The sequence below is a fragment of the Echinops telfairi genome, unplaced genomic scaffold, assembly GCF_000313985.2.
Source record: "Echinops telfairi isolate 266 unplaced genomic scaffold, ASM31398v2 ScPeMD7_655;HRSCAF=1070, whole genome shotgun sequence".
NCBI classification, from domain to species: domain Eukaryota; kingdom Metazoa; phylum Chordata; class Mammalia; order Afrosoricida; family Tenrecidae; genus Echinops; species Echinops telfairi.
The window spans coordinates 10,523,457-10,535,451 of NW_022104553.1; the positions used below are offsets into that span (position 1 = coordinate 10,523,457).

At 59.3% G+C, this 11,995-nt stretch overlaps 2 protein-coding genes across 2 annotated transcripts; one reads left to right on the forward strand and one right to left on the reverse strand.

The window, feature by feature from the left end:
• Window positions 1-252: 252 nt before the first annotated feature.
• Window positions 253-6,842, forward strand: CFB (complement factor B). The gene is made up of 18 exons (XM_004711717.2): window positions 253-412; window positions 573-809; window positions 1,571-1,756; window positions 1,869-2,042; window positions 2,269-2,370; window positions 2,466-2,602; window positions 3,203-3,341; window positions 3,613-3,744; window positions 3,989-4,090; window positions 4,186-4,323; window positions 4,738-4,835; window positions 4,985-5,114; window positions 5,287-5,440; window positions 5,541-5,617; window positions 5,802-5,920; window positions 6,024-6,156; window positions 6,234-6,283; window positions 6,613-6,842. The coding sequence occupies exons 1-18, from the start codon at window positions 349-351 to the stop codon at window positions 6,781-6,783; spliced, it is 2,343 nt and encodes a 780-aa protein (XP_004711774.1). The 5' UTR covers window positions 253-348; the 3' UTR covers window positions 6,784-6,842.
• A 140-nt stretch (window positions 6,843-6,982) lies between these two features.
• On the reverse strand, window positions 6,983-11,958 carry NELFE (negative elongation factor complex member E). Its single transcript, XM_004711805.4, has 11 exons — window positions 11,902-11,958; window positions 11,717-11,799; window positions 10,355-10,424; window positions 10,107-10,252; window positions 9,612-9,686; window positions 9,463-9,500; window positions 9,104-9,381; window positions 8,838-8,982; window positions 8,667-8,721; window positions 8,326-8,428; window positions 6,983-7,144 (listed from the first exon to the last, which is right to left on the reverse strand). The coding sequence occupies exons 1-11, from the start codon at window positions 11,903-11,905 to the stop codon at window positions 7,047-7,049; spliced, it is 1,095 nt and encodes a 364-aa protein (XP_004711862.2). The 5' UTR covers window positions 11,906-11,958; the 3' UTR covers window positions 6,983-7,046.
• Between the last annotated feature and the right edge of the window lie 37 nt (window positions 11,959-11,995).

Genomic DNA, 11,995 nt, shown 5'->3' on the forward strand with positions numbered 1-11,995 from the left:
CCTTATTCCTGGTCCTGCAGGGAGTGGTGTGGGCTTGCTGGAAAGCAGTTGGGGGTGGGGTGGGCCGGGGCATTCTGCAGGTTGGCCAGTGAAGGGTGGGGACCGTGCACTTTCTATTTCCTTGGCTGACTGCTCAGCAGGGCCCTCCCCCTTGGACATTCCGGAAAGTGATGTGGGTGGGGCGGGCAGGGTGGCCAGCAGGTGCCAGAGGCTCTTGCATAAAAGGCTGGGGGTTCCTGGGGGCAGGGAAGGGTGAGTACCCAAGCAGTGCAGACACTGAACAAACACCCGCAGCAAAGGCCCCGGGCCCCCCGCCCGGTAGGTAACTCTCTCCTGTCTTCCATCGCCATGGGGCGGATGCTCAGCGCCCCACTCTCCCTAATCCCCCTGGTCCTGGGCCTCTGGTCTGCAGGTAAGTGATGATCGCTAGCCCCTTTTGCTGCCCGGCACCCCTCCTCAACCTTGGCCTGGCTGTGTGTGTGTTTGGTGTGTTGTGCGTGTTTGGTGTGTGTGCGCACGTGTGTGTGCATGTGTGTCTGAGGCACGCAGAACTGATCCTCCTTTTTCTTCAGGTGTGAGCACGACTCCATTGCCTGCGTCCCAGGACCAAAGTCCCTGCTCCCTGGAGGGCATCCGGATCACAGGAGGCTCCTTTCAACTCCTCCAGAAGGGCCACACACTGGAATACCTGTGTCCCTCTGGCTTCTACCCGTACCCTGTGCAGACACGCACCTGCAGACCCTCCACGAGGTCCTGGAGCGCCCTGCAGACTCAAGACAAAAAGATTGTCCAGAGTGCAGAGTGCAGAGGTTGGAGGGCCGGAGGGCCGGAGCAGGGGGAGGCCAAGGCCGGGGCTCACTGACTGTATGGGCTTAGAGCTTTGTTGAGACCAGGTTGCTTGACAAGCTGGGCTGAGCAGGCATGGGAGCTGTTTTAGGGGGTGGGGGTGGAGCATCAGAGGGGCAAACATGTTAAGGAGTCCTGGTGATGTAGTGGTTACGCATTGGGCTGCTAGCCACAAGGTCAGCAGTTCAAAACCACCAGCTAGCTCCTCTGGAGAGACAAAGCTTTCTCCTCCCATAAAGAGCCACAGTCTTGGGGCAGGTCTATCCTGTCCTATACGGTTACTGCGAGTCAGAATTGCCTCGATGGCGGTGAGCTTGGTTTTTTGGGTACCCTATGCCAAGGATCCCTGGTGGCTGCTAACTACAAGGCTGGTGGTTCAAATCCACTAGCTGGTCCCCAGGAGAAAGGTGAGGCTCTCTGATCTAGGACCGATTTCTACCCTCAGACCCCTTACTTACATGGGGTCCCTGTGGACTGGAGTCAATGAGACAGTCTTTGTTTCCTGTGTTGCCCTGTGCCAGGTAACCCTAGCACTTAAAGGCCCACGCAGGGGAGGGGGGAGCAGCTGGAGCCCACCTTGGTTGAGGGTCAGAGGAAGGCAGTTGCTGCCCCTGATGGTCCAGGAAGGCACTTCTTTTCAGTGACAGGGATCCCAAGACCAGAAGGGACCCCCTAAAGGGCAGCCCCTTCGGTCTCTGATTTCTTCCTGTCTGCCCCCCCAAAGCAATTCGGTGCCCAAGGCCACAGGCCTTTGAGAACGGGGAGTTCTGGCCCCGGGCCCCCTACTACAACTTGAGCGACGAGATCACTTTTCAGTGTTATGATGGCTACTCCCTCAAGGGCTCTGCCAACCGTACCTGCCAGGTCACTGGCCGGTGGAGTGGACAGACTGCCATCTGTGACAATGGAGGTAAGAAGGCTCCCCTTCCCTGACACCCCTCCACCCCAAGGCGCTGACACCCAAATGACCGCTCTCCAGCCCGCAGGCGTGGGGCCTCACCTCCTTGTCTTTCCTTCTGCAGCGGGGTATTGTCCCAACCCGGGCATCCCCATTGGCACACGCAAGGTGGGCAGCCAATACCGCCTTGAAGACAGCGTCACCTACCAGTGCAGCCGGGGGCTCAACCTGCGTGGCTCCCAGCGGCGCACGTGTCTGGAAGGTGGCTCTTGGAGTGGCACAGAGCCTTCCTGCCAAGGTGACCCTTGACCTGTGTCCCTGGGTCCGATTCCGTTCTCCCGTGCTAATGTCCACCTGAGGACTGTCTTATCCCCTCACCTCCCTCCAATCAGTGACTTCAGGCAAAATTCTCCGTGGCACATTTCGCACTTCTGGGGATTCTACGTGCGGGAACCCTGGGTCTCTCTGGGCACTGTGTCCCTGACCCTCCTAGAGCACTGCTCTGCTTCCTGACCTCTCCTCAGACTCCTTCATGTACGACACCCCTGAAGAGGTGGCCGAAGCCTTCCTATCGTCCCTCACAGAAGCCATAGAAGGAGCTAATGCTGAGGACGGCCACGGCCCAGGTTGGAGACGGAGGAGGGGAGGCAGGGCTGGGACCTGGGGGAGAAGGGGCCAAACTGGGTCTGGCGAGCCTGACTCTCTCTCTTGGGGCACCCAGGAGAACAGCAGAAACGGAAGATTGTCCTGGACCCTTCTGGCTCCATGAACATCTACATGGTGCTGGACGGCTCGGACAGCATCGGAGCCAGCAACTTCACGGGGGCCAAGAGATGTCTCAGCAGCCTCATTGAGAAGGTGGCGCTTCCGCTTCCCTGGGGAATCCCTAGCCACCTACCACCGGGCTGACTGCAGCTCACGGCTACCTCCTGGGTGTCTGCAGCATCTTCCATGGTCGGCTGTCCGCAAGTCGACAGCCGGCCCTTTCTCCCGAGGCCTCGCTACCCTTCCTTCCATAGCGCGCTCCCTGGGGCCCCAGCCTCCCCGAACACCCTCAGGTGCCAGTCTGTCCTCCTCGCCTTTTACTCAGGAGCCCTGGTGACGCGGCAGTGACCCGTTGGGCTGCTCCCTGCAAGGCCAGTGATTCCAAACCACCAGCCATTCCTTGGGAGAAAGACGAGGCTTTCCACCCTATAAGGAGGGACAGTCTCAGGAAACCCCCAGGGGCAGTTCCAACCTGTCCTCTAGGGTCACTAGGAGTTGGCATCCACCCGATGGCAGTGCTTGACTTTCCTCGCCCCGCTCTCCCTTTGAACTCAGACTCTGCCGTGACCCCCAGGGCGACCAGCCAGACCCTGCGTCTCTCTTGCGATGACCTCCCTGGACAAGGTTGTTGGTTTCTCCCGAGCCTAGATTCTCATTCCAATGCCGGTGACCTCTTGTTATCCTCCCCCGCAGATTGCAAGTTATGGGGTGAAGCCAAAATACGGTCTGTTGACATATGCCACGGACACCAACGTGCTCATCAAAGTGTCCAATCCCATGAGCAGTGATGCGGACTGGGTCCTGCAGCAGCTGCACAGAATCAACTACGACGGTCAGCGCTCAGGGCGTCAGGGCAGAGGGGGGACGAGGGCCACTCTGAAGTCAAGCGGACTCAGCGTTTCGGTCGGATGGGTAGTGTCCCCGAGGGGTTGGGGCAGAGAGGGCCATTCAGTAGTCAGAGGGAGACTAGGAGGGGACAGTGGGTGGAGAGCTGGTGGGAACCCGCTAAGGGTTGAGAGGACCACTAAAGATGGGAGGCCCCCGGGGGCTCAAGGAAGGTGTGGAAGACCACGCGAGGCTATGGTGTCTGTCCCTCTGCACAGACCACAAAGCGAAGTCAGGGACCAACACCAAGAAGGCCCTCCTGGAGGTGTACAACATGATGAGCTGGAAAGAGAGCGCACGCCCTGAAGGCTGGAACCGCACCCGCCACATCATCCTCCTCATGACGGATGGTTAGCGGACACTTCCCTCCGGGACCTAGATTCCCCGCTTTCTGGCCCCTGCACGTCCCCGTGCTTATAGTCCTACACTGGAATCATGCTGAGACTCTCAACGCTGGACCGAAATGCTGAGCTCCCCTGTGATCCTTCCTCCGTCCCCTGCCCAACCCACCCAGCCAGTCACGCCACTGCCCGTGTTCAGTGACTTCTTCCAGACTCCCTGCCTCCCGCCCCACAACACCCCTTTCTTCCCCAGGCCTACACAACATGGGCGGGAACCCAGTCAGCATCATCAATGACATCCGGTACTTGCTGGACATTGGCAGGGACCGCAAAAACCCACGGGAGGACTACCTGGGTGAGCGAAGCCCCCGGAGCCCAGCACCCTGCTTCCCAGGCCCTTGTCCTCACAGCCGCGTGAATGACCCCGTCTCTGTCCCCCTCGCTCCCCAGATGTCTATGTGTTTGGGATCGGGCCCCTCGTGGACCAAACAAACATCAATGCGTTGGCGTCCAAGAAAGATAAGGAGCAACACGTGTTCAAGGTCAAGGACATGGAACACCTGGAGGATGTTTTCTACAAGATGATCGGTAGGCCGAGCCTGAGGGCAGATGACCAGGGCGTCTCCATCCCTCCGGCCCGCGCTCACTCACTTTGTTGCCTTGGAGACCCCAGCAGTCTGCCAGACCTTCTTCTTCGGTCACTCCCCTCTGCTGGCAGTCTCCCATTTCCTGACCGTAGAATCACAGCGCTCTGGGCAACTTCGGAGATCTGTCCCACAGCACATGGAATAGAGGCCAAAGGACAACCAACTAGGGAGAGTTGGGTCTGAAAAGAGGCCCAAGTTCTTGTGCTTACAGTGGCCCCTTGCCTCCTGATCCAGAGAAACAAATCTGCCTGCCATTGGTCCCGACAGATATGAGTTCCTCCCCAAACGGCGGTTGCCACTTGGGAATCGAGTGTCCCCACTTTGACCACGTGCCCCCTCCCCCCTTTCCTGCCAGATGAAAGTCAGACGCTGAGTCTCTGTGGCATGGTCTGGGAGCACAAAGAGGCCACCGACGCCCACAAGCAGCCCTGGCACATCAAGCTCTCCGTTGTTGTAAGTGCATCAGCCCAGGCTGGGGACCTGTGGGAGGGGAGGTCAGGGGAGATGGCGGGGAGGGGAAAGGAAGGCACACAGCGGACTGTTCCTGCTGGAGTGTGGCCTTCCGCAGCAGTCGGGTCTTCCCTCCCCCCTGTCGTCCCCAGCGCCCTGGGCAGGGCGTAGAAAACTGCATGGGGGCTGTGGTGTCCGAGTACTTTGTGCTGACAGCAGCCCACTGCTTCACTGTGGAGGATGAGGCCCACTCCATCAAGGCCAGCATTGCTAAGGATGCGGGTAAGGATGCAGTCAATGGGAGCCTGGGCTCCCCTGAAGACCTCACACTCCCCCACGCGCCAACGTAGCACCTCGGTGCACATCAGCAGGGATGAGGAGGACCTGGATGGGGTGAGGTGGGGGTCGCAGAGGGGTGGGCGATCCCGGAGTACCCACTCTCTTCCTACCTCAGCCGGGAGGAAGCAGGACTTGGAGGTGGAGCAGGTGCTCTTCCACCCCAACTACAACATCAATGGGAAAAAGGCGGAAGGCATTCCAGAATTTTACGACTACGACGTGGCCTTGGTCAAACTCAAGGTGAAGCTCAAGTTCAGCCAGACTCTCAGGTGGGAGAACCTGGATGCCTAAAGAGGCTGCGAAAGGTCGAGCTGAGGGACGACGGACGGTCGGGGATCGGCAGCCCTTGAGTCTCCCCTCTCTCAACAGGCCCATCTGCCTGCCCTGCACAGAGGGCACCACGCGGGCACTGAGGCTCCCTCTGTCAGCCACTTGCCAACAACACAGTAAGACTGGCTCCGGGAGAGGGGCGCGAGAAGTGTCTGAGATGAAGGGGGGGCGGGAAGGGGGGAGATGGTGCTCAGCTAGGCTCTAGGAAAGACTGCTTCAGGGCCTCTGTTCCGTGACAAAAGCAGTGTAGGAACACCGGGGGAGGAGGGCCGGGGGTGACCCCCATGCTCACTCATCCAGAGGAAGTGCTGCTTCCGGTGAAGAACGTGGGAGCTCTGTTTGTGTCTGAGGAGACCAGCAAAGATCAGAGGAAGACGGTGTTGGCTCGGAAGGAGGTGATCATCAAGAACGGGGAATCGGTAAGGAGCAGCGGGGGATCCTGAAGAGGTCCTCTATCTGGGTTCTAAATCCTTCCTAAGCCCAGCCTGGCTCACCTCACCCCTCCTTCCTTCCCCCCTACAGAAAGCCAGTTGCGAAAGAGACGCTCTGAATGCCAAAGGTTACAGCAAAGTCAAGGACTTCTCTGAGGTGGTCACCCCCCGATTCCTCTGCACTGGAGGTTCAGAACCCTACGCCGACCCCAACACTTGCAAAGGTGAGAGACTGCTCTGGTTGTGCCGCGAGGTCCTGGGGCCCAAGAGCCCTCTCCCTACAGTCTCTCTTCCCCTGCAGGGGATTCCGGTGGCCCGCTGATCGTTCACAAGAAGAGCCGCTTCATTCAAGTGAGTTTCCTTCTTGGTGGGGGGTGGGGGTGGGAAGGGAAGTGGTCATCACTGCCACCCCCACCCCCCAAAACAAGGAGGTTCAATGCATGAGACTTGGGGGGGAGGGGGCAGGGGTGGAAAATGCCTGCCTCGCCTTAGGGGCCCTTCTTGGGCTGGCTGCTTCTGGGCCCTGGCTGCCCGTGTGCCAGGGAAGGCAGGACCGCGCTGCTTTCCTGGTCTGATCCTCCGATGGCCGCTCAGGAGCACGCTGGTGGGGGCTGTGCTTCTTCCTGAGCTCAGGAGGGAACGCCTGAGGGGGCACGGCCTCCCTTCCTTCCCTTCTCCAGGTTGGTGTGATCAGCTGGGGTGTAGTGGACGTCTGCGCGGACCAGCAACAAAAGCAGAAGCGCCAGCAGAAGCAGATCCCTGCCTACGCCCGGGACTTCCACATCAACCTCTTCCATGTGCTGCCCTGGCTCAAGGAGAAACTCCAGGATGAGGATCTAGGCTTTCTCTAAGGGGTTCCCTCCGGGAACGAGGCGAGGCCTGGGATGTCATTAAAGCCGCTATGACAACACCTGTGGTTCCAGGTCCTTTGGGGGCACAGGAGCGGGGAATGCACGTTAGCTGTGTGTGACAACGGAAATGAACCCCGACAGCCATTTTTAAAGGTGTGCCCTGCCCTCCTCCCAAGTGCTGAAAAACCAGAGGCTGAGGGAGCTTCCACCTCAGTGTTTACTGAGACCGGCATCGGGGCATTTGAGGCACAAGGAATCCATCCCTAGAAGTCATCGTCGAGGCTCCCCTCGTAGACGTCATCGTTGTAGGTGATCTGGGTCCTCTTGTCCCGGTGGCAACCCTTAGGGCTGTTATGGACAGCTAGGGAGGGAGGAGAGGGGCCGTTAGAAGGGGAAGATCACCATCAGGCCACAGGCCCAGAGCAGGACCACCTCAATGACCCTTGCAACTCTAGTTTGTATGCTGCCCTTGGTGGCCAGGGCGGCCCCATCTGCCCCGAGCCCCCTGGGGCCAAGGAGCCAAAGATGTTACTGGGGCCCTGGGGCTCCTGTCAAGAATGCGCTGTTTCTCGAACAACCCGAAATGATTTATCCTTGTTGAGACGTGTGAACCACGCGAACTCACCAACTTTCAGTCCGCACGTGAAAAATTAAAAAGACCCAGAAAACCTTGTGGCCCTTTGTTGATACATTTGGTCAGATCCGGTTCCGGTCACCGGTACAATCAGGTGTTCTGAGCTTCCTGAGGGAAGCCCCTTCCCTTTGGGAGAAAAGGTTGCTTCCCGCAGAGAGACACTCCCGGTCCCGTCACAGCAGTGGATCCGGGGTGCAGTGTGGCGATCCACACCCTCCCTGGGGTCTCTAGCCGCTCTTCCCTCTCTTCGTCCGCCTGCACCTACACGTCCCCTCTTCTCTCATCTCCAAGGATTCCGCACCCACCACTTCACTGGCCCCTCCTCTTCCCTGGGCCCAGGAGCCATTCTTGGCCCTTCACACCTTGGCCCTGCCCCTCAAAGCTATGTCCTGTACATGCTTCCGTCGCCCAGCCCTCTGACCCTTCCTGTATTCCTCCTTGCACCCATCCATCGAGTGAACATGTCAGGCCCGCTGGGGACACGTGGGATGTGAGGAGCACAGCTCTTTTAGCATATTCCAACCACAACCCTGGCTCAGGGTCACGGCCCCATCGACACTGACTCCTGGTTTGCCGCCATGCTTTCAGAGAGCACTCTGCCCAAGACACTGCCACCCCTCGCCTCACGCTGTGCTCCGATCCGAGGCTTCAAATGCGTAGGAAGCCGCTGCAGGCCACGCTGTGGACCCCGATCCTTACCAGCCGGACTCAGGAGCCCCTTCTCGCCATCCCCTCAGGAGTCGCCTCCCCTACCTCTAACTGACAGAGAGAGCCTGGCCCAGGCCCACTGCCTCTGCCAAGGCACACCTCTGGCACCTCTAGGAATTCTGGACCAAGCGAGGGAACGAAGAAGAGGGGCGAGCCGGGAGGAAGAGAGAGAGGAGGAGGAGGGAAGGTCCCGCTCTTACCGAGGGAGCCCCAAACAGACTTGCCCGTGGCGGCGTCCAGCATGGGCTGCTTGCGGGCGATGTTGACTTTGAGCTGGACGGACTGCACCTGGGTCCCATTAAGCTAGGGCAGAAGGGCAACGGGACAGAGGGCGTGTTACAGACAAACCAAAGGCGAGCCCCCGGGAGCTGCTATCCTCGAGCGGAGCGAGGAGGGGGTCTGAGAATAGGACGCTTTCCTGGAGAGAAGGCAGGGCTTTCATTGTCCAGAGGAACTAGCTCCCTCCTGGTTCTCGGTGGGCTAGGGAGCAAACACCAAGACGGTAGGAAAGGTGCAGAGCACGGAGCTGGGAAGTGCCGACCTCAGCCACGGCCTCGTCGGCGGACTCCATCTTTTCGTAGGTGATGAAGGCACAGCTGGGAGGAGAGAGAGCAGGGTCAGCAGAGGGCTCGGACCACCACATGCAGGGCTCCCTGACACAGGCGAGCGAGCTGCCCCCAGGACCCAGCCGCTTCCCCGGCCCCACCCTTACTTTCTGGGTGGGTCCATGGAGAGGTCGATGATGTTTCCGAAGGGTGAGAAGGCCCCGTGGAGGAGGGTGGGCGTCATGTCTTCTCCGTACACGTACAGGGTATTCCCCTTTCGAGGGGCCCGGCACTCGGGGAACGAGTCCGACCCTATGGCACCAGGAATCCGTCAGGAGGTAGAAGCCGCCCACCCCACCCTCCCTTGACACTCCCCCAGGGCCTAGCTCCAGCCTGGCTGCGGTTCCCTCCCCCTCCAGGCCAGACCACTCACTGCGGAAAGGGCCCTCTCGGTCCCGGTCCCGGTCTCGGTCCCGCTCTCGATCGCGATCGCGCTCTCGGTCTCGATCCCGTTCTCGGTCCCGGTCCCGGTTCCGCTCCCGACTGCGGTCCCGGCTGTGACTCCGGGGCGGGGAGGTGGACGAGCGGGCACCACCCCGTTCTTCATAGCCCCAGTCAAAGCTCCGAGGGGGGCCGTCACCAGCCCCTGGGCCCTCGGGCTCCTCCCCATCCGGCGCCAGCTCCCACAGCCGGTCACTGGACGACACAAAGCTGGGGAGAGGCGGGCAGTCAGAAGGTGACTGTCCCTCCACCAGGCAACACCCCCTGCCAAGCGGGACCGCACTCACTAACCTCTCGTACAGAGATTTCCTCTGAGGACGTCGGGGTGTCTGAAAGAGAGCCCCAAAGGACGGTAGTTGAAATAATCCTGAGCTGCTAGCCTGGGTCTCTCCCCTTCCTTGACCCCCAGCTTCCCAGGGACAAAGGACGGGAGCCATTACCTCCTGTGGGTCGTCATCCGCAGACACACTCCTCTGGAACGGCTGGAAGGTGGGGGCCGGCCCCTTCTCAGGGTCCTGGGGAGGGGGGGTGCGGCAGAGACCTACCTCAGTGGGAGCAAACCACCCAGTCACACGACAGGGTAGTCCTCTACCCACGCTCTCTCCTCTTGGCTTCCTGCTTCTCAGTTTTCAATGCTGTGACGTCATCACCGACTACGTGCACGGTCCTGCGTTTGGCATAGACCTACACCTTTCCTGAACCGAATGGCATATTCAGTTGGCTCCAGCTGTCAGGGTGGACTGGAGTCACAGCCTGTGTTACAGTGAGTGGGAACTTAGGGACCCTCTAGCGTCTTTTGTAAAGGGCTCCGAACAACAAAGCAATCCGCCCACGTTTGAGCGGACAGTGTTTCCCCCTACACGCAGCTCAGTCTCAGCCCAGAGGACAGCCCTCTGAAGTCCAGGGTCCCCCGCAACGGCTCTGCCCGTGCTGACCTTCAACTTCCCCTCCAGCGTCCGAGAACGTTTGAAGCCCGAGTTCTTGGTCTCGGCCCTGATGGCACTGATGGCCCCCGACTTCACCAGCTGCTTTGCCTGCTCGGTGGCCGTGGCGGTATCGACCACCGGCTGCTCGGACAGGGCTGGGGCGGTGGGGGGAGAGGGCATGGCGTTGGCCAGGCTGTGTCTCAGTCAGCCCCAGGCTACCCGCTTCCGGCTCGTCCGCCTCCCTCCCCGGCACTCACAGCGCTTGACGCCGCCCTGGCTGGCTGAGCTGCTGCTGCTTTGCTTCTTCAGCGCCATCAAGGCCTTTTTCTGGGGACAAAGTTGAGAGGAGTTGGTGAGGGCCGGTCCCTGGCCAGGTTCTCTCCCAAGGGCCCTGGGCACATCACGGCTGGGGTAATCTCCTCAGAAGGCGTGATACAAAGGGTGCCCCCTGGAGCTGTGCCCAGAGAAAGAAAGTCCTGCCTTTCACTTATGCCAGCCCACCCCCCAAGATCATCGACAATGTAACCCAGAGGCTTTCTGAAGTTGGAGATGGGGAGTGTATGCACGGGCAGCCCCAGGATCTGACTGAGCTGCAAGCCTCTATCAGCTTACGTGGCCCTCTTGGGGGGACTTTGTCCGCTCAGTCCCCGAAAGGCTCATGAGAATCCACTATGGCTGCAAGAAGGCGATGCAGATGTATGACGTATTCCTTTCCCTCAAGAAGCTTATAAACTGAAATACAACGACTGAGCCGAATTGCCAAGTCTGTCCACCCCAGGTACTTGTCGTGAAGGACAAGCACAGTTTTATATAAGGCTGTGGAAGAGCTGGCCCACTGGGTTCTTGGTAGAGTCTACTCAACACAGAGAAAGGCGCAGCCTGCATTTCAGACAAAGAACACAGAATGGAAAAGATACAGCGATAACACTTCAGAGAACTGTGCTTTGGGGACTGGCGAGCTAGCTGTTTAGCCGGAAAGAGAAGTCAAGTTAAGGCTTTGGGACTATGTTCTACAGACAAGAAGGCATTCTGGATTTTGAGGTGTGTGTGGGGGGAGAGGTAAGTGTTTTATATTTCCAACGGATCCTTTGGGTTGGAGTAAAGAAGTACCGTATGTTAAACTGAAAAAAGAAAAAAGGACTAAGAGAGTTGTTGAAAGAATGCCACCATCGCCTAGGTAAGTATTGGCAAAGATCAAATCTAGAAAATTACAGGAAAGGCTTAAATGACGGAAAGTACCCGAAGAATCAAGAAGACCTGGCAAATGTCAATGACAGGCCGGTGGCGGCCTTCTTTGGAAAGCCCATGACGAGGAGCGACCGTAGAATAAAAATGACCGTAGAATAAAGATACTCTACTCTGAGTATGCAGAACTGGACAAACTCAGCTTGGGGGCCACGGGTGCCCAGCGGCTGCTGAAAGCCATGGGCAGGCTGGACAGACAACTCCTTAGCAGATTGCAGACCCGGGGGCAGCGAGGTCCCTAGGGCAGCCAAGCTCTCCCGCAGCTCCGCTTGAGGTGCCACCTCTCCAGGTGGGATCCGGAAGGTGCCGCCGCCCCCCCTTTCACCCCACGGGTCCTTCACACCGTCGTCTGTGCAAAGCAGGGCCACGCTCACCTTTTTCTTGAGTTTGCTGAATTTCTTCTGTAGGGCCTCCTCCTCCTCGCTCAGTCCGGGGGGGATGACCAACATGGTGGCTCCTGGTTCAGGGGCAAGGCTCAAGATATCTTTTTCCCAATGTCACCGCCCAGGGGGTGGGGTGGGGGTCACAAGCCGGCCGCACCCCACCCCTCTGGACCTACCCATGCCTGCCTTCGGCCTCTCTCTACCCCTGGCTTAAACCCGGCTGCCGTCCAAGCCCCCGTTGGTCAGGAGCCACAGGTAGGCCCTTGGGGG

What these genes read in the sequence shown, in the direction of transcription:
- CFB (XM_004711717.2), top strand. Translation starts at nt 349, where the DNA reads ATGGGGCGGATGCTCAGCGCCCCACTCTCCCTAATCCCCCTGGTCCTG. An exon ending in CACAGAGCCTTCCTGCCAAG is followed by an intron (nt 2,043 to 2,268) that starts GTGACCCTTGAC and finishes ACCTCTCCTCAG; the next exon opens with ACTCCTTCATGTACGACACC. An exon ending in TCAGCAGCCTCATTGAGAAG is followed by an intron (nt 2,603 to 3,202) that starts GTGGCGCTTCCG and finishes CCTCCCCCGCAG; the next exon opens with ATTGCAAGTTATGGGGTGAA.
- NELFE (XM_004711805.4), bottom strand. An exon ending in CCAGGGCGGCGTCAAGCGCT is followed by an intron (nt 10,253 to 10,354) that starts GTGAGTGCCGGG and finishes CCACCGCCCCAG; the next exon opens with CCCTGTCCGAGCAGCCGGTG. An exon ending in CGCTGGAGGGGAAGTTGAAG is followed by an intron (nt 9,687 to 10,106) that starts GTCAGCACGGGC and finishes CCCCCTCCCCAG; the next exon opens with GACCCTGAGAAGGGGCCGGC.